The 21,561-nt window shown below is 45.9% G+C and overlaps 1 protein-coding gene across 1 annotated transcript in view; it reads left to right on the top strand.

Annotated features, from left to right (window-relative positions):
• The window catches only part of PPM1H (protein phosphatase, Mg2+/Mn2+ dependent 1H), a 285,325-nt gene that overhangs the window by 217,489 nt on the left and 46,275 nt on the right, over positions 1 to 21,561 (top strand). Inside the window, exon 6 of the mRNA XM_038770302.1 lies at positions 3,303 to 3,387. Coding sequence (XP_038626230.1) covers positions 3,303 to 3,387 — 85 coding nt within the window. The remainder of the gene's footprint in view (positions 1 to 3,302; positions 3,388 to 21,561) is intronic.

Raw genomic sequence — 21,561 nt, 5'->3', positions numbered from 1 at the left:
ATTATTATGATGATTATTATTATATCATTTTATTTTTATGTATTTAATATTGTTGTATTAGTCTCATTGCTGTTTTTGTTATCATCATCATCACTGTTATCGATAATGATGATGATTATGATGACGGTCTGAAGCATCTACTGGAGAAGCAGCTTAGTGGAAAGAGCTCGGGCTTCTGAGTCAGAGGTCATGAGTTCTAATTCTGCTTCTGCCACTTGTTAGTTGTGTGACTTTGGGACAGTCACTTCACTTCTCTGGAGCTCAGTTTCCTCATCTGTAAAATAGGGATGAAGTCTGTGAGCCCAGTGTGGAACGCCCTGATTACCTTGTCTCTACGCAATACTTAGAACAGTGCTTGGCACATAGTAAGTGCTTAACAAATGCCATCATCATCATTATTGTTATTATTATTATCTTCTAAGCCCTGGGGCGGATGCAAGGTAATCTGATCGGACACAGACCCTGCTCCATATGAGAGTCACAGTGTAAGGGGAAGAAAAAGTAGATATTTTATCCCCTTTTTACAGATGAGGAAACGGAGACACGGAGAGGTTTAGGAAATGTGCCCGAGGTCACACATCAGGTGGGAGCAGGTTCTCCTTTCTCTAAGTCCTTTGCTCTTTCCACCAGGCCCCACTGTTGGATGTGAACAGTCAGTAACCGAAAAATGTTTGGCCTGAGACCCAGCCAAAGTAATTGTTGTCAATCAGTTTTATTGAGCACTTACTGCATGCATAGCACTGTGCTAAGCACCTGGGAGAGTACAGTACAACAGAGTTGGTAGACACAGTCCCTGCCCACAGGGAGTAATGGGTGGAGGTGAGAGGAGAGCAGCTTCTGCTTTATTTTGCAGGATGTTGTCCTGCAAGCCTGCATGGCCTCCTCTGAATGCTGGCCTAGATTCCATCTCAATAACTTTCCAAAAGGCCTTCCCTGACTAAGCCTTCCTTTTCTCTTCTCCCATTTCCTTCTGCATCACCCTGACTTGCTCCCTTTACTCATCCCCACTTCCAGCCCCACACCACTTAGGTACATATCTGTATTTTATTTATTTATATTAATGTCTGTCTCCCCCTCTGGACTTTAAGCTTGTTGTGGGCAGGGAATTTGTTTATTGTTAAATTTTACTCTCCCAAGCACTTTGTACAGTGCTTTTCTCACATTAAGCACTCAATAAATATGACTGAATGAATCTCTAAAAGAATGATTCCCTCCCTCTACCTCTCCAGCCCCAACTTCTGCTCCTCAGTGGCCTCACCTTTCCCCCTTGCCTTCAGGACCTGTCTACTTGGATGTCCCTCTGACACCTCAAACTTAATGCATCCAAAACAGAACGCCTCATCTCCTTCCCCCTGCCTTTTCTATTATTGTAGAAAAGCACTACTATCCTCCTATCTCCCAAGGTTGTAACCTTGGCATTATTCTCAACTCATCTGTCTCATTCAAACCACACATTCAATCAGTCACCAAATCCACTTCCGCCCTCACGATATCACTATAATCCATCTTTCCCTCTCCATCCAAACTGGAACCACACGGATCTAAACACTCATCCTATCACATCTTGATTACTGCATCAGCCTCCCTGGTGTACTGCCTGCCTCCTGCCTCTCCCCTCTCCAGTCCATACTTCACTCTGCTACCCGGATCACTTTTCTACAGAAACGTTCAGGCCATGTTTCCCCACTCCTCAAGAAACTCCAGTGGTTACCCATCCATCTCCGCATCAATCAGAAACACCTCACTATCAGTTTTAAAGCACTGGATCCTTACTTACTCCCTGATTTCCTACTTATAAGCCAGCCTGCACACTTCCCTCCCTTAATTTTAACTTATTCGCTGTACTTCCATCTCATCTCGGAGAAGCAGCATGGGTCAGTGGAAAGAGCCCAGGCTTTGGAGTCAGAGGTCATGGGTTCAAATCCCAGTTCCGCCAACTGTCAGCTATGTGACTTTGGGCAAGTCACTTAACTTCTCTGTGCCCCATCTGTAAAATGGGAATTAAAACTGTCAGCCCTCCATGGGACAACCTGATCACCTTGTAACCTCCCCAGTGCTTAGAATAGTGCTTTGCACATAGTAAGCACTTAACAAATACCATCATTATTATTATTATTATTATCTATCTCACCACCACCCCTTTGCCCATGGCCTCCTTAAGGCCTGGAACTCCCTCCCACTTCCTCTACAATAGACCGTCTGTCTCCCCACCTTCAAAGCCTTATTAAAATCACATCTCCTCCAAGAGGCCTTCCCTGATTAAACCCTGTTTTCCCCTACTCCCTCTCCCTCTGTATCCATGCACTTAGATCTACACCTCTTAAGCACTTGCTATTTGCCCCACCCTCCTCACAGCACTTATGTACGTACCCCTAATTTATTTCTTTAAATGTCTGTCTCTCCCTCTAGACTAAACTCCTTGTGGGTAGGTAACATGTCTACCAACTATTGTATTGTAATCTCTCAAGCCCTTAGGACAGTGCTCTGTTCATAGCAACTGCTCAGTAAATTCATTCATTCATTCAATCGTATTAAGCGCTTACTGTGTGCAGAGCACTGTACTAAGCGCTTGGGAAGTACAAGTTGGCAACATACAAAGATGGTCCCTACCCAACAACAGGCTCACAGTCTAGAAGGGGGAGACAGACAACAAAACAAAACATGTGGACAGGTGTCAAGTCGACAGAACAAATAGAATTAAAGCTAGGGGCACATCATTAACAAAATAAATAGAATATTAAATATGTACAAGTGAAATAGAGTAGTAAATCTATACAAACATATATACGGGTGCTGTGGGGAGGGGAAAGAGGTAGGGTGGGGGCGATGGGGAGGAGGAGAGGAAAAAGGGGGCTCAGTCTGGGCCATTAAATCCCATTGAGTGATAATTAAATCACCAAGTCTCAAGCACATCCAGAAAGAGCTCCTACAAATTGTTTGTGTTAACAATTAAATTAAATTAAATCCCATTGATTGAGTGATAATTAAATCACCAAGTCTCAAGCACATCCAGAAAGAGCTCCTACAGATTGTTTGGTGAATCTTCTGTGCTGTAAGTGTTAAGAGGGCTATGTGGTCGTTGGATGTGGATAATCCAGAGTCAGCTTTCTTCCCTCCCACTCCTTTCCCACTGAGCCAGGTGACTCTAGTTGACTTTTTCCCTTCCCATAAATCTCAGTCAAGGCCGAAGAAAGATCAAGTCGGGACACTAATGATGGTGGTCGTATCTATCAAGTGTTTGCTGCGTGTTTCACGCTGGGGGAGAAACAAGATAATTGGGTGCTGCTTTCTGTCCATTCCAGGGCCATCATCATCAGGAAGGGAGATGTCACACCCATGTCTTCAGAGTTCACACCCGAGACTGAGCGGCAGCGGCTTCAATATCTGGTAAGAGGGTAGGAGGTGGTGGTCTGGGCTCCAGATTCTGCACTCCAGGCTCTGGGCCTTAGGCTCTTTTGGGCTCGGGGCATAGTAGTCCTGGTTGCCCTGCCTGAGTGGCTACTGACAGCCAAAACCGCCCATCAGGCAAGCGACCTATGCTGTTTGTTTCTCTCTCCCCAGGCTGGCACACATCATAGTAATAATAATGAAGATAATTGTGTCATTCCTTAAGTGTTTACGATGTGCCAGACACTCTACTAAGTGCTGGGGTGGATATAAACAAATCGGGTTGGACACAGTCCCTGTCCCATGTGGGGCTCACATTGTCAATCCCCATTTGACAGGTGAGGGAACTGAGTCCCAGAGAAGTCAAGTGACTTTCCCAGGGTCACACAGCAGACAAGTGATGGAGCTGGGATCAGAGCACATGACCTTTGGGCTTCCAGACCCATGCTCTACCACTACGCCACACTGCTTCTCATTGGCAAGTGTGCACACACACACACACCCTTCTACCCAGGTTGCACTTGTGGGCCCTCTAAGTGACACTGGACTCTTGTCTCCACATTCTCATCAGGGTGGTGGGTTTCCATCCCAACTGTGACCAATCCAGCGCTGCTGTTCTGATCAAATGTTCCTTCTGTCCTCACCACCCCCTCCAGCTGTTCACTTTTAACTCCTCCTCCAAGGATTAGGGCAAGCAGTTAGGGCTTCTTTGGGAATCTCTTGAAAATGTGTGATCTTCCTGCCCTGACCTAATTACTGCCTGTCCCCTCCCATTGGCTTTCCTGCTCCCATTCAGTAGGGTGGAGAAAAGGGGAAGCTTTGCCATTGTGCACTGACTGCCTGAATGCCCAGAGGGATCACCAAGTTAAGCTGGGAGTGCAGAAAAGTTCACAAGTGACCTAAAAGACCCATGGATAACTTCCTTTGGTGAGGGTGGGGGGCTGGGGGTTGGCAGTCAGGGTTCTTCAGGGTTTCTCAAGTAATTTTTCCAGCATTTTTCTCAGATTGGACTTTCTGGGACAAACAGCCATCAACATCCAAGCTCAGAGACTGGGGCTGTCTTAGAGTGACGTCCATTTACCACCGGTTGCCACCGGACAACCAGTCTTTTAAAAACTGCTTTCTTCCAAAATAAACCTAGAGTATTTTGAGTAGGGTCTTTAGGTAAAGTGGGTATTGCGGCATTGAGTCCAACTGAAGTGAAATGAATCATCTGATAGTAAACAAGAAAATATGCTAGGGTGTGACTTTCCATAGACTGAACACAAGGACTGAAAGAGAGGGAGAAATCAAGAGTAATGCTGAGATTGCGGGCTTCAGGACTTTGGAGGGAAGTGGTATTGTTATAAGATAGAGCCAAGCTGCCTATTCAGAGACACCACTGGTGCTGAAGTTCATCAGAGAGAGAGAGAGAGAGAGAGAGAATGTGGGGGTAGGGGGGCTGATAAGGCCCATGTGGACTATACAGTCCCACCCACGATGGGCACACAAAAACATGGTCCCTCTTTGTAATGTGCTCAGTATTTGTAGCATCTTCCACTATTTTCTGTTTTGACTCCTTGTCTCTTTCCAAATGAAGCATCCCTTCTCGGTGGCAGTGTGCCATGCTGTTCTTGTCTCCTGTAATTGATGCCCAGTTGAGAAGCCTAATGACCTAGTGGGTAGAACCCGGGACTGGGAGTCGCAAGGACCTGAGTTCTTATCTCCGCTCCGCAACTTGTCTGTTGTATGATCTTGGGCAAGCCACTTAACTTCTCTGGCCCTCAATTCCCTCTTCTCTAAAATGGGGATTAAGACTGTGAACCCCATGTGGAACAGGGACTGTGTACAACCTGATTATCTTGTATCTACCCCAGCACTTAGCACAGTTTCTGACACAAAGTAAGTGCTTAACAAATAAAAAAAGAGTTTTCAGCTGTGATGCAGCATCATTGAGGCTCTGTTTTCCATCCGTAGAATGTCCTTACAATGCTTTCTCTCCCCCCCTTGCTTTCGGTTTCCCAATTTCAGCTGTCTGTGCAACAGCTGTTCACATTTCTTGCTGTCCCTCGTTTCCTCCCCCTTTCCACCCAGCTTAACAGTGTTAAGGTGAACACATCTTTGATGCTAAGACATTGACAACGTTCCAGAACTTCACTGTTCATGATCTCATCTTGCCATTTTACATTGAGTCCAGCCTTTCATTGACATCAATCAATCAATTGTATTTATTGAGCGCTTACTGTGTGCAGAGCACTGGACTAAGCACTTGGGAAGTACAATTTGGCAACACATAGAGACAGTCCCTACCCAACAGTGGGCTCACAGTCTAGAAGGGGGAGACAGAGAACAAAACCAAACATATTAACAAAATAAAATAAATAGAATAGGTATGTACAAGTAAAATAAGTAAATAAATAGAGTAATAAATATGTACAAACATATATACATATATACAGGTGCTGTGGGGAAGGGAAGGAGGTAAGACGTGGGGGATGGAGAGGGGGACGAGGGGGAGAGGAAGGAGGGGGCTCAGTCTGGGAAGGCCTTCTGGAGGAGGTGAGCTCTCAGTAGGGCCTTGAAGGGAGGAAGAGAGCTAGCTTGGAGGATGTGGGGAGGGAGGGCATTCCAGGCCAGGGGGATGACGTGGGCTGAGGGTCGACGGAGGGACAGGCAAGAATGAGGCACGGTGAGGAGATTAGGGACAGGCGAGAATGAGGCACGGTGAGGAGATTAGCGCAGAGAAGCGGAGGGTGCGGGCTGGGCTGTAAAAGGAGAGAAGGGAGGTGAGGTAGGAGGGGGCGAGGTGATGGAGAGCCTTGAAGCGGAGGGTGAGGAGTTTCTGCCTGATGTGCAGATTGATTGGTAGCCACTGGAGATTTTTGAGGAGGGGAGTAATATGCCCAGAGCATTTCTGGACAAAGACAATCCGGGCAGCAGCATGAAGTATGGATTGAAGTGGGGAGAGACACGAGGATGGGAGATCAGAGACACACTACAGCTCTGGAACAAACTTTTAGTTTGTTCCGGAGTCTGAGGCCTTGCTACTGCCACAGTGATAACTAGGTTGTCACCTGGAATGGGAAAGTGAATAAGAGGAGAGGATTTGGGAGGGAAGATGAGTTCAGGGCTGAAGTCCCCTGCTCGTTGCCTTCAGGGTTGTCCAGGAGAAGGAAGCAAACTCAGGCTGGGATTTTCAGGAGACATTGGCGAGCCAGGGGAGATCCAATAGAACTCTGGCTTGGAGAGGCTGTGGGCAGTGGGCTCAAATAATAATAATAATAATAATAATAATAATAATGGCATTTATTAAGTGCTTACTATGTGTAAAACACTGTTCTAAGCTCTGGGAAGGTTACAAGGTGATCAGGTTGTCCCAAAGGGGGCTCACGGTCTTAATCCTCATTTTACAGATGAGGTAACTGAGGCCCAGAGAAGTTGTGATTTGTCCAAAGTCACATAGCTGACAATTGGCAGAATCGGGATTTGAACCCACGACCTCTGACCCACACAACCCAGCCCGCACACTTTCCTCCTGTGGCGCTAACCTTCTCACTATGCCTTGATCTCACCTGTCTCACCGCCCACCCCTGCCCCTCGTCCTACCTCTCCCCCGGAGCAGAGCACCCTCCCACCTCAAATCCACCAGATAATTACTCTCCCCACTGCACTTCAAAGCCTTACTGAAGGCACATCTCCTCCAAGAGGCCTTCCCAAACTAAGCCCTGCTTTTCCTCATCTCCCACTCCCTTCTGCATTGCCCTGACTTGCTTCGTTTGCTCTTGCCCACTCCCCACCCCACAGCACTTATGTATATATCTGTAATTTTATTTTTTTATGTTGATATCTGTCTCCCCCCTCTAGACTGTGAGCTTGTTGTGGGCAGGGATTGTCAGTCTTTATTGCTGTATTGCACTTTCCCAAGTGCTTAGTATAGTGCTCTGTGCCCAGTAAACGGTCAATAAATACGATTGAATGAATGAATCAACGAGCATTTACTGAGCACTTACTGTGTGCAGAGCACTGTACCAAGCACTTGGGAGAATACAACATAATATAATAGACACATTCCCTGCCTTTGTGGTGTAGTGGAAAGAGCACGGGCTTGGAAGTCAGAAGTCATGGGTTCTAATTCCACCTCTGCTACTTGTCAGCTTTGTGACTTTGGGTGAGTCACTTCACTTCTCGGTGCCTCAGTTACCTCATCTGTAAAATAGGTATTTAGATTGTGAGCCCCACGTGGGACAACCTGATCACCTTGTATTCCCCCACCACTTAGAACAGTGCTTGGCACATAGTAAGCACTTAACAAACGCCATCATTATTATTATTATATGACACTCCTTGAGGAAGGCAATCCGTCCTTTTACTTCTCTCTGATCTCCCATCCTCGTGTCTCTCCGCACTTCAATCCGTACTTCATGCTGCTGCCCGGATTGTCTTTGTCCAGAAACACTCTGGGCCTGTTACTCCCCTCCTCAAAAATCTCCAGTGGCTACCAATCAGTCTGCGCATCAGGCAGAAACTCCTCACCCTCGGCTTCAAGGCTGTCCATCACCTCACCCCCTCCTACCTCACCTCCCTTCTCTCCTTCTACAGCCCACCCCGCACCCTCCGCTCCTCTGCCGCTAATCTCCTCACCGTGCCTCGTTCTCGCCTGTCCCGCCATCAATCCCCGGGCCTGGAATGCCCTCCCTCCGCCCATCCGCCAAGCTAGCTCTCTTCCTCCCTTCAAGGCCCTACTGAGTGCTCACCTCCTCCAGGAGGCCTTCCCACACTGAGCCTCCTCCTTCCTCTCCCCCTTGTCCCCCTCTCCATCCCCCCGTCTTACCTCCTTCCCTTCACCACAGCACCTGTATATATGTATATATGTTTGTACATATTTATTACTCTATTTATTTTACTTGTACATATCTATTCTATTTATTTTATTTTGTTAGTATGTTTGGTTTTGTTCTCTGTCTCCCCCTTTTAGACTGTGAGCCCACGGTTGGGTAGGGACTGTCTCTATATGTTGCCAACTTGTTGTTCCCAAGTGCTTAGTACAGTGCTCTGCACACAGTAAGTGCTCAATAAATACGATTGATTGATTGGGGGAGATATAAGGCAATCAGGTTGTCCCACGTGAGGCTCACAATCTTAATCCCCATTTTACAGATGAGGGAACTGAGGCACAGGGAGGTTAAGTGACTTGCCGAAAGTCACCTATCTGATAAATGACGGAGCCGGGATTAGAACCCACAACCTCTGACTCCCAAGCCTGTGCGCTTTCCACTAAGCCATGCTGCTTCATCTTTGTGTTCTTCTGTATGACATCGAAGAGAATCTAGAGCCGGGTGTTTTGTCAAAGGAAGCAGACAAGATGGAAGAATTTGGTCTTGCAGCTTTACTTCCTTGTACTTTTTGTAGGGCAGTTGAGGAAATTCTAACCTTGTTTAATTAACCAGTCACTAACCTCTAATGATCAGCTACTCCATGCAGAGCATTGCAATAAACGCTTGGGAGAGTATAGCTATTTCCCTCCCCAACCCCATAACAGCCTAGTTCCTCTATATTTTAAACTCGTTGTGAGCAGGGAATGTGTCTGCCAACTCTGTTATATTGTACCCTCCCAAGTGCTTAATACAGTGCTCTGAATACAGTAAGTGTTCAATAAATAAATATAATTGAATTATATATAAACAAATATATAAAATTGAACTTCTACCTGAACACTTGTGTGTCACTTAAGCACTTGGGTTCTCTTGCCCCTCCCTGTAACACATATATACATATGTATGTGTACACACACACACACACACACACACACACACACACACACACACACACACACACACACACACACACACAGATATATACATACCTTTGCACTCTGTTGCTTTCCCCTACTAGGGAATAATCATCATTCATCATCATCAGCGGTATTTATTGAGCACTTGGTGCAGAGCACTGTACTGAGTCCTTGGGAGAGTACAGCACCACATTATAACAGATACATTCCCTGCCCAAAATGAGCTTTACAGTCTAGACGAGGAGACATACCTAGATGCCTGGCACATTAATAAGCGCTTAACAAATACCAGAATTATTATTATAGTGCTTAGTTCAGTGCTCTGCACACAGTAAATGCTCAGTAAATATGATTGAATGAATGAATTAGTACATTACAGATACGTTACATAAATGCTGTGGGGCCGGGAAGGGGGATGAATAAAGGGAGCATGTCAGGGCAACGCAGAAGGGAGTTGGAAAAGAAGAAATGAGGGCTTAGTCAGGGAAGGCCTCTTGGAGGAGATGCACCCTCTGTAAGGTTTTGAAGGTGGGGAGCGTAATCGTCTGTTGGATATGAAGAGGGGGGACATTCCAGGCCAGAGGCAGAATGGGGCGAAGAGTCGGCAACGAGATAGACGAGATGGAGGTACAGTGAGTGGGTTGGCATCAGAGGAGTGAAGTATGCGGGATGAGGTAGGAGGGGGCAAGGTGATTGAGGGTTCTAAAGCTGATGATAAGGAGTTTCTGTTTGATCCAGAGGTGGATGGGCAACCACTGCAGTTTCTTAAGGAGTGGGGAAGAGAGGGGTTGGTTTCAAATTCAACTTTAATATATTTCCGTATAATATTGAAAATGACCAGACTCTGGCCTGGGAGGGGAAATTGGCTTCCTCTTCCATTTTCTTTGCAGTAGGTTGAGGAAAGTCTTTCCAGAGCTGAGCACAGTGCTCTGCACACAATAATACTTACTATATACTATTACTACATCCCTTGATCAGCCACAACATAGCTAGCTCTCTGCACTTTGGGTCTTGCTGGAATTTTCATGCTCATTATTAATCATTCAGTTGTATTTATTGAGCACTGTTTTGTGGTATTTAAACTCTTACCACAAGAGTGGAGTAAATCAGGGAGTGCTTGGTTTGGCCTTGGATTATCTTATTAAAAAAAAACAGCATTTGTTAAGCTCCTATTATGTGTCATGCACTGTAGTAAACTGGGGTAGATACAAGCTAATCAGGTTGATGCGGTGCATTTCCAACATTAATTTCACAGGCTTAATCCCCGTTTGACAGATGAGATAACTGAGGCAAAGAGAAGTTAAGTGAATTGCCTGAGGTCAAATGCAGCAGACAAGTAGCAGAGCTGGGATTAGAACCCAGATCCTCTGACTCCCAGGCCTAGACTCTATCCACTAGGCCATGCTTCTTCCCTGTAACCTTAATAATAATAATAATAATGAAGATAGCATTTGTTAAGTGCTTACTATGTGCCAAGCACTGTTCTAAGCGCTGGGGGGATACAAGGTAATCAGGTTGTCCCACATGGGGCTCACACTTTTGATTAAGTGACTTGCCTAAAGTCACACAGCTGACAAGTGGCGGAGCTGGGATTAGAACCCATGACCTCTGAATCCCAAGCCCGGGCTCTTTCAACTGGGCCACGCTGCTTCTCTAAAACCTCAAAACACTTCTTTTAAAACCTCTAAAACCTTCCTTTTTAGCCTCATCTCATTTTATGATGCTCCACTCGGAGATCCTGAAGGAAAGACACAGATGATTTAGCTATTCACTAGCAGGAGCTAGGCTAGGTTATAATAATAATAATGATGCTGCTATCTGTTAAGCGCTCCTTATGTGTTAAGTACTCTTCTAAGCACTGGGATAGATACAAGCTAATCAAGTTGTACAAAGTCCCTGTCCCACATGGGGCTCACAGGCTTAATTCCTATTCGTAAATAGCACTGATAGACGGATTGCAAGCTTCCTAACTTTCTGGGTGGTGGCAAATTGCTCTGAACACTGCCTACAATTTCCCCGGGCATGTAATAGCAGAAATAGTGGTGGTGCTCACTGTATTTGTGGTATTTTTTGAGCAATCACAAAGTGCAATGCACTGTGAAAGTGCAATAGAAGGACAAGACAGGTCCCTTAACCATAAGGAGTTTACAGTCTAATAGGCCATAGTGTTTCTCAATTATTATTGAGTGCCATCTGAGTACGTAGCACCATGCTAACCAACTCCTTTTCACTAATAATGTAATTCTCTGAACACTCTGAAAATGATTTTTCAGTTGCTTTGCAAATTAAGCCCAACTCCCATCATCTCAGGAATTCAAGCCTAAAATTCCCTTCATTTTCTTCTTTGACCTAAACTGCCCAGAAAGTTGACTCATCTCTCCTCTTCACTTGGCCTAGGTAGATGCAATTTATGAATTTGGAAAGTGTTTTGAGATTTTCAGCAGAAAGTCTTTTGAAGCGGAACCTTATATACACAACACGTGTACATTTAGCACTTCTGTACATATTTCTAGCCTGTGAGCCTGCTTCTAGACTGTGAGCCCGCTGTTGGGTAGGAACCGTCTCTATATGTTGCCAACTTGTACTTCCCAAGCGCTTAATACAGTGCTCTGCACACAGTAAGCGCTCAATAAATACAATTGAATGAATGAATGAATATTCATCATTTATATTAATGCCGGTCTCCCACTCTAGCCTGTAAGCTCATTGTGGGCAGGGAATGTGTCCACCGACTCTGTTGTATTGTACTTTCCCAAGCACTTAATACGGTGCTCTGCACAGAGTAAGTGCTCAATCATTATGATTGTTTGATCGAATGATATTTATTGAGTGCTTACTACGTGCAGGGCATTGTACTAAGCACTTGGAAGGGTTCATTGTAGCAGAGTTGGTAGATACATTCCCTGCTTACAGTTGCCTTGGTTCATGGCTTTGCTGTATTCCAAGACATCGTTCTGTTATCTAGTCTTTAAGCTCCTTGGATCGTGTCTTACCAGGAGCAGCTGGATCATGTCTACCAACTCTATTGTATTGTATTCTCCCAAGCGCTTAGTACAGTGCTCTGCACACAGTAAGGTCACTGATTGAGTGATGGATAGAGGTAACCTCCTGGTATCCCAGTTCTTCCAACTGTCTAAACTTGCCGGCTCCCTGCTCCTCCAGACTCTGGAGCAGAGTGGCAGGAAAAGAAGAGTCAACCACCCCGAGGTCTCTTCTTCTATAATAATGATGGTATTTCTTAAGCACTTACTATGTGCCAAGCACTATTTTAAGCACTGGGGTAGATACAGGGTAATGAGGTTGTCCCATGTGGGGCTCACAGTCTTAATCCCCTTTTTACAGATGAGATAACTGAGGCACAGAGAAGTTAAGTGACTTGCCCAAAGTCACACAGCTGACAAGTGGCAGAGCCAGGATTGGAACCCACAATCCCTGACTCCCAAGCCCGTGCTCTTTCCACTAAGCCACGCTGCTTCTATCCCAGCCACCACTGTGGACAGCCGACGCAGAGGAGGAAACAACCTACCCGTTCAGCCCGTTGAGTCACGATGGCAGCAACCACAGAAAGATCTTACCCAATTCTGCTACAGCTGGCCAGTTCCGTTCATTCATTCAATCGTATTTATTGAGCGCTTACTGTGTGCAGAGCACTGTACTAAGCGCTTGGGAAGTACAAGTTGGCAACATATGGAGACGGTCCCTACCCAACAACGAGCTCACAGTCTAGATGATGCCTCAGTTGACGTCACGTGGCCTAGTGTCTAGAGCACGGGCCTGGGAGTTGGAAGGACCTGGGTTTCAAGGCTCAGTGGAAAGAGCACGGGCTTTGGAGTCAGAGATCACGAGTTCAAACTCTGGCTCCGCCAATTGTCAGCTGTGTGACTTCGGGCAAGTCACTTAACTTCTCTGGGCCTCAGTTATCTGTAAAATGGGGATTAAGACTGTGAGCCCCCCGAGGGGCAACCTTTTAACCTCCCCAGTGCTTAGAACAGTGCTTTGCACATAGTAAGCACTTAATAAATGCCATCATTATTATTAGTAGTAGTATTATTAATCCCAGTTCCACCACTTGTCTGCTGTGTGACCTTGGGCAAATCACCTCACTTCTCTGGGCCTCAGTTCCTTCAACTGTAAAATGAGGATTAAGACTGTGAGCCCCATATAGGACAGTGATCTTGTCCAACCTGATTAGCTTGTCTCTACCCCAGTGCTGGGTACCTTGCCTGGCACATTCTTGCCATATGCTGTAGAGTCGTCTGTGACGCATGGCGATGCATGGACACATCTCTCCAGAACGCCTCACCTCTGTCTGCAACTGTTCTGGTAGGGGAGTCATAGAATTTTCTTGGTAAAAATCCAGAAGTGGTTGCCTCCTTCTGTGCAGTAAATTTGAGTCTCTGCCCAGGACTGGGAAGTTTTGACTTGTAGCAGATTGCCTTCCACTCTAGCCACTGGCCAAGGTAGGACTGGAATGGATATGCCTCTGTTTGACTCTTTCTCCTGTAGTTAGTCAAGACTGGTGGAGTACTGGAAAGTTTCCAATAAAATTCCAGGTGCAACCCTGAGATGGGGGCCCTGGCACATAGTAAGCTTTTAATAGATACCATTTTAAAAAAAAGGGCCGGGGGGTGGCGTGTGTGTGTGTGTGTGTGTGTGTGCGCGCGCACGCACATGCACTGAGTGTAGGAACAGGGTAGGGGGTTTGTAACCCTGCTTATTAATCCCAGTCACAACACACCCACAACATCTAGATGGGAACACATTTTCAACCTTCAGACAAAAATTGTTGTAAGCAGGGAACCTGTTTACCAACTCCATTAATAATGATGGTATTTGTTAAGCGCTTACTATGTGCAAAGCACTGTTTTAAGCGCTGGGGGGGATTCAAGGTGATCAGGTTGTCCCACGTGGGGCTCACAGTCTTAATCCCCATTTTACAGATGAGGTAACTGAGGCTCAGAGAAGTTAAGTGACTTGCCCAAGGTCACACAGCAGACATGTGGGGGAGGTGGGAGTAGAATCCATGACCTCTGACTCCCAAGCCCGGGCTCTTGCTGCTGAGCCACTACTCTCTCAAGTGCTTACTGCACAAAGTGCTCAATAGATACGATTGACTGAAAATGGATTCTGTCTGTAAGAAAACATTTTCAATCGTATCTATTGAGCACTTACTGTGTGCAGAGCACTGTACTAAGTGCTTGGGAAAGTACAGTATGGAAATCCCTGCCCACAACAAGCACACAGTCTGGGGGAGGGAGGGAGACATCAAGAAGCAGCGTGGCTTAGTGGAAACAGCATGGGCTTGGGAGTCAGAAGATGTGGGTTTGAAACCTTGTTCCATCACTAGTTGGCTGTGTGACCTTGGGTAAGCCACTTCTTGTGCCTCAGTTACCTCATCTGTTCAATGGAGATTGACTGAGAGACCCACATGGGACAACCTGATTACCTTGTATCTACCCAAGCACTTAGAACAGTGCTTGGCACATAGTAAGCACTTAACAAATGGCATAATAATGATAGTATAAATAAATAAAATTACAGAGATACACATTTGAGGGCCCTTCAACATCCTGCACCCCTGGCCACTTATCCCTGTTGTACTGTACTTAGTACAGTACAGGGTTTGCCAACTCTGTTATATTGTACTCTCCCAAGTGCTTAGTTATAGTGCTCTGCACGAAGTGCAGCACTTAATAATAATAACAATAATAATAATTTAGGTATTTGTTTAGCACTTACTGTGTGCCAGGCACCTTACTAAGCACTGGGGTTGATACAAGCAAATCGGGTTGGACACAGTCCCTGTCCTATGTGGGGCTCACAGTCTCAATCCCCATTTTACAGATGAGGGAACTGAGGCCCAGAGAAGTCAAGACTTCTCCAGCAGACAAGAGCTGGAATTAGAACCCATGACCTTCTGACTCACAGGCCCGTGCTGTATCCACTGTATCCATGCTGCTTCTCTACACCACATGGGCGGCCACTGGAGGTTTTTGAGGAGTGGGGAAACATGGACTTAACGTTTTTGCAGAAAAAAATGATCCTGGCGGCAGAGTGAAGTATGGAGTGCGGAGAGACAGGAGGCAGGGAGGTCAGCGAGGAGGCCGCTGCCAGTAATCAAGGCCTCACATGGGGTTCCCAGTATAAGAAAGAGGGAGAATAGGTCTTGAATTCCCAATTTGCAGGTGATGAAACGGAGGCACAGAGAATTTAAGAGACTTGCCCACGGTCACACAGAAAGCAACTGGCAGAGCTGGGACTAGAATAAATATCATTGATTGATTGATTTGCTTGTTTCAATCCATCCCCAACTGGAACCGGAGTGGCAGGAATGAGAGAATGTGGGTCATTAGAAGAATTGATTTTTCTGCACACCTTCTCAGCCCTGAAATTTCAGGACCAAGACTCACCATCAATCCCAATGGTAAATTGTCATACCTCCATCATTATCGCGATGGACAATTTTGTTATCTTTGCAAAGACGTTTCAACCTATGGTTTCTATCTGGAGAAACAAAGCAATAGAAATCACAAGATATTCTGTATAAATACATTTTCTTAATTATATGCCTCAAGATGGTACAGACCTGGACCCATCCTTGTTACCAAAGAATCTTTGTCCTATTTGGGCATGTGGCTCCCTTGAATGGTGGGTCACTTGAAGACTTCGTGACTTCCTGAGCTGAGATGTCACTGGAGTGCAGAAGCCAGGCATTCTCTGAAAAATAAGCATCTTGCTTGCCCCCTACCTCAAGCCAAACTGCTGGGATTTTTTATTACAGTGAGGACCAATTTGTCTCTTATGAACGATTGCCTGATTCACCCCTAGAATAACTGTGTGTGTGTGTGTGTGTGTGTGTGTGTGTGTGAGAGAGAGAGAGAGAGACAGAGAAAGAGAGAGGCAGAGAGAGAGAGAAGGAAAGAATATGAGAAAATGAGAATGAATCCTCCACCAAACCCTCCTTCCTGCTTGTGACCCGACTTCAAATCATACCCTTCATTTTGAACCAGAACCCCAAAGTCTAGACTCCTGGGTGAGGTCTGGTTTGTAAGTCAAGCACTGAAGTGTAGCTTTGGGCAAAGCAACCTCCCGAATATCAGGCATCCTCTGCTAGCTTGGCCAGATTCAGGAATATTGATTCATTCACCGCGTCAGACCTGTCACAGTAAATCATCTTGAAACGTAGGTCATCTGAGCTTCTTCCCTTGATAATATTGTGTATTTAAAATCTTTAAAGATGAGACGGCGGGGAAAGCGGTGTAGCTTAATGGAAAGAGCACAGAGCTGGAAGTCAGGAGACCAGGGTTCTTATTCATTCAGTCAGTCATTGTCATATTTATTAAGCGCTTACTGTGTGCAAAACACTGTACTAAGCGCTGTGGAAAGTACAGTACAGCAATAAACAGTGACAATCCCTTCCCACAATGAGCTCACAATGTAGCAGTCACTTGTCTGCTGTATGACTTTGAGCAAGACACTTCACTTCTGTGTGTTCAGTTTCCTCATCTGTAGAATAGGGATTCAGTACATGTTTTCTACCTCCTTTGGCATGTGAGCCCCATATGGGACAAGTGCTGTGTCTGATCTGATTACCTTGTATCTACCCCAGTTCTTAGTACAGAGTTTGGCACAGAGTAAGTGCATAACAAATACCACAGTTGTCATTATTACTTTGTTACTATAAAGGACCACTTTCCTTCTTGACTGTGTCACATGCATATTCAAACGGCCATTTAGGCTAACTGGGGAGGGTGAAATTAAGCTTCCTGAGGACAGATGTCATATGTGCTAACCACTATACCCTCCCAAGCACTTGGTCCAGTGCTCTGCACAGAGAAGACGCTCCATTAAAATGTATTGTTAGAAAAGCAGTGTCACGTAGTGGATAGAGCACGTGCCTGGGAATCAGAAGGTCATGGGTTCTAATCCCAGCTTCGCCAGTTGTCTGCTGTGTGACCTTGGGCAAGTCACTTTACCTCTCTGGGCCTCAGTTACCTCATCTATAAAATAGGGATTAAGACTGTGAGCTCCATGTGAGACAGGGTCTGTGCCCAACCTGATTACCTTGTATCCACCCCAGTGCCTGGCACATAGAAAAGCAGAGTGGCTCAGTGGAAAGAGCCCGGGCTTTGGAGTCAGAGGTCATGGGTTCAAATCCCGGCTCCACCACTTGTCAGCTGTGTGACTTTGGGCAAGTCACGCAACTTCTCTGGGCCTCAGTTACCTCATCTGTAAAATGACTGTGAGCCCTACGTGGGACAACCTGATCACCTTGTAACCTCCCCAGCGCTTAGAACAGTGCTTTGCACATAGTAAGTGCTTAATAAATGCTATTTTTATTTATTTTTTATTTATAGTAAGCGCTTAACAAATACCATCATTATTATTACTATTTGATACTGTAACTCCAAAGCAGCCTGGCCTAGGGGTTAGAGCATGGGCTTGGGAGTCAGAAGAACCTGGGTCAGCTCTGCCACTCTCCCCCTTTTAGACTGTGAGCCCACTGTTGGGTAGGGACTGTCTCTATGTGATGCCAATTTGTACTTCCCAAGCGCTTAGTACAGTGCTCTGCACATAGTAAGCGCTCAATAAATACGATTGATTGATTGATTGATTGATTGCCACATGTCGGCTGCTTGACCTCGAGCAAGTCACTTAACTTTTCTGTGCCTCAGTTACCTCATCTGGGAATTAATACTTTGAGCTCCATGTGGGACAAGGACTGTATCAACCCCAGTGCTTAGTATAGTGCCTGGCACATACTGAGCGCTTAACCAATACCGTAAAAAAAAAATTAGATCTTTCAGATAATGTTTCATGGAGGTTTGGAATCCTCTAAAAACTTGTGTGAAGTGTTCGTTTGAAAAAATTGCCTTCATAGCCCGTTGTTGGGTAGGGACCGTCTCTGTATGTTGCCGACTTGTACTTCCCAAGCACTTAGTACAGTGCTGTGCACACAGTAAGCGCTAATAAATACGATTGAATGAATGAATATTAAAATGCACAGGGAACATATCTGTTATATTGTTGTATTGTACTCTCCCAAGAGCTTAGTACAGGGCTCTGCACACAGTAAGCGCTCAATAAATACGATTGAATGAATGAATATTAAAATGCACAGGGAACATGCCTGTTATATTGCACTCTTCCAAGAGCTTAGTACAATGCTCTGCACACAGTAATTGCTCAGTCAATACTGTTCGGCTGATCTACCCCCTTTTCTAATTGCGATGGCAAAAAAGAAAGAATGTAATGGGCTGGCAAGATGTCTTTCAGAGCCAAAGCCGAAAATAGCATTGCTCCTCAATCAATCAATCAATCAATCGTATTTATTGAGCGCTTACTGTGTGCAGAGCACTGTACTAAGCGCTTGGGAAGTACAGATTGACAACATATAGAGACAGTCCCTACCCAACAGTGGGCTCACAGTCTAAAAGGGGGAGACAAAGAACAAAACCAAACATACTACCAAAATAAAATAAATAGAATAGATATGTACAGGTAAAATAAATAAATAAATAGAGTAATAAATATGTATACATATACATATACATATGAATACATACATATATACAAGTGCTGTGGGGAAGGGAAGGAGGTAAGATGGAGGGGATGGAGAGGGGGGCGAGGGGGAGAGGAAGGAAGGGGCTCAGTCTGGGTAGGCCTCCTGGAGGAGGTGAGCTCTCAGCAGGGCCTTGAAGGGAGGAAGAGAGCCAGCTTGGCGGATGGGCAGAGGGAGGGCATTCCAGGCCCCGGGGATGACGTGGGCCGGGGGTCGATGGCGGGACAGGCGAGAACGAGGTACGGTGAGGAGATTAGCGGCAGAGGAGCAGAGGGTGCAGGCTGGGCTGGAGAAGGAGAGAAGGGAGGTGAAGTAGGAGGGGGCGAGGTGATGGACAGCCTTGAAGTCCAGGGTGAGGAGTTTCTGCCTGATGCGCAGATTGATTGGTAGCCACTGGAGATTTTTGAGGATCTCCTGGATCTTTCCTTCTGCCAAGAGCCTTGGACTTCACTCCACCAGGAGACGCCTGTTGCATCTTGCTGCCCTATATGGCAAGCACCTCAGATCAGTGCCCTGGCAATGAATCCGAAAGTTGATCAATGGTAGTGCTTAACTGTGTGCACAGCACTCTACTAAGCAGTTGGAGAGTACAGTGCAGTAGAATTGGTAGATGCAGTCCTTGAAATCCTGTGTTCCACCTACATTCCCTACCTTTCTATCTTGATCTGTCCAACAATAAACATCCTTCTGAGTGGAACTGTTAGCTTTCACTCCACTCCATCTAAAATCACTTGAAGATTTCCTTGGCTTGAGACCACACAAGCCTTGTACCAGAAGAAGTTGGATGTTTTCGACTAAAAACCTGCTCTATGTCTTGTGGCTTTGATCCTTGAAGGGTCCCCGCAAGGGGTGGCCAAAACATGCACAAGTGTTGAGATTATCAAAACTCTCCCAACCTACTTCAGAAGCACAGAGTTGCTCAATCAACCAATTGTTGGCATTTATTGAGCCCTTTCTATGTGCAGAGCACTGTACTACACAACCGAGGTGGGGAAGCAGTCTTATATATTGGGTTTATGGGGTCTCGGGGGCTCAGAAGTTCATGCATTAGCATGATGATGAGGATGATGCAGTGCATCGTTCATTTCTGGAGTTGACATACCTTGGACCAGCAAATCTAAAAAGGCTACTACTGGCCTGCTGGGTGACCGTGGACCAGGCCCTTCCCTGCGCCTCAGTTTCTTCACCTGAAAAATGGAGTTAAGGACCCTGCCCTCCCTAACTCTTTTATTGGGAGTCCTGGGTAGAACAGAAACTGTCTGTGGTCACAGCATTAACTCCACTACTCTGTCAGTCAATTAATAGTTTTTATTAAGCGCTACTGAGCGTGGAACACTGTATTAAGTGCTTGGAAGAGTACAATAGGTAGAAGATGTGATCCCTGCCTTTTAGGAGCTTATAGTTTAGTAGGAAGAGACAGAAACCCCAAATAAATTACAGGTAGGATAAAGAAGAGAATGGAAAGATGGCTATGTGGATAATAACAGTAATAATTAAGGTATTTGTTAAGTGCTTACTATATGCAAAGCACTGTACTAAGTACCGGAGTAGATATAATGTGGCTTAGTGGCAAGAGCACAGGCTTGGAAGTCAGAGCTCATGGTTTCTAATCCCAGCTCTGCCACTTATCAGATGGGTGACTTTGGGCAGGTCATTTAACTTCTCTGTGCCTCAGTTCCCTCATCTGTCAAATGGGGATTAAGACTGTGAGACCCACGTGGGATAACCTGATTACGCTGTGTCTTCCCCAGCACATAGTGCTTGGCACATAATCAGCACTTAACAAGTAGCATTATTATTATTATTATTATTATTATTATCATCATCATACAAGATATACAGGTTGGGCACATCATCATCATCAATCGTATTTATTGTGCGCTTACTGTGTGCAGAGCACTGTACTAAGCGCTTGGGAAGTACAAGTTGGCAACATATAGAGACAGTCCCTACCCAACAGTGGGCTCACAGTCTAAAAGGGGGAGACAGAGAACAAAACCAAGCATGCTAACAAAATAAAATAAAGAGAATAGATATGTACAAGTAAAATAAATAAATAAATAGAGTAACAAATATGTACAAACATATATACATATATACAGGTGCTGTGCAGAAGGGAAGGAGGTAAGATGGGGATGGAGAGGGGGACGAGGGGAGAGGGAGGAAGGGGCTCAGTCTGGGAAGGCCTCCTGGAGTAGGTGAGCTCTCAGTAGGGCCTTGAAGGGAGGAAGAGAGCTAGCTTGGCGGATGGGCAGAGGGAGGGCATTCCAGGCCCGGGGGATGATGTGGGCCGGGGGTCGATGGCGGGACAGGCGAGAACGGGGTAAGGTGAGGAGATTAGTGGCAGAGGAGCGGAGGGTGCGGGCTGGGCTGGAGAAGGAGAGAAGGGAGGTGAGGTAGGAGGTGGCGAGGTGATGGAGAGTCTTGAAGCCCAGGGTGAGGAGTTTCTGCCTGATGCGCAGATTGATTGGTAGCCACTGGAGATTTTTGAGGAGGGGAGTAACATGCCCAGAGCGTTTCTGGACAGTCCGTGTCCCAGTTGGAGCTCACAGTCAATGGGGGAGGGCAAACAGGTATTGAGTCTTGGTTGTACAGGTGAGGAAACTGAGGCATAGAGAAGTGAAGTGACTTGCCCAAGGTCACTCAGCAGGCATTTGGCAGAGCCAGTATTAGAACCCAGGTCTTCTTACTCCCAGGCCTGCGTTCTTTCCACTTGGCCACGCTGCTTGGATGAGTAGGTGCTGAAGTGGGAGAATATACTAGTCATTGTGGACAAAAAGAGGGCAATGGGTGGTTGAGGGTGAAAAATAGTGAAGTTAGAGCTAAAATGCTGCAGTGATAG

Source organism: Tachyglossus aculeatus, chromosome 2 (assembly GCF_015852505.1).
Source record: "Tachyglossus aculeatus isolate mTacAcu1 chromosome 2, mTacAcu1.pri, whole genome shotgun sequence".
Lineage (NCBI taxonomy): Eukaryota > Metazoa > Chordata > Mammalia > Monotremata > Tachyglossidae > Tachyglossus > Tachyglossus aculeatus.
This window is presented reverse-complemented; position numbering and strand designations above follow the sequence as displayed.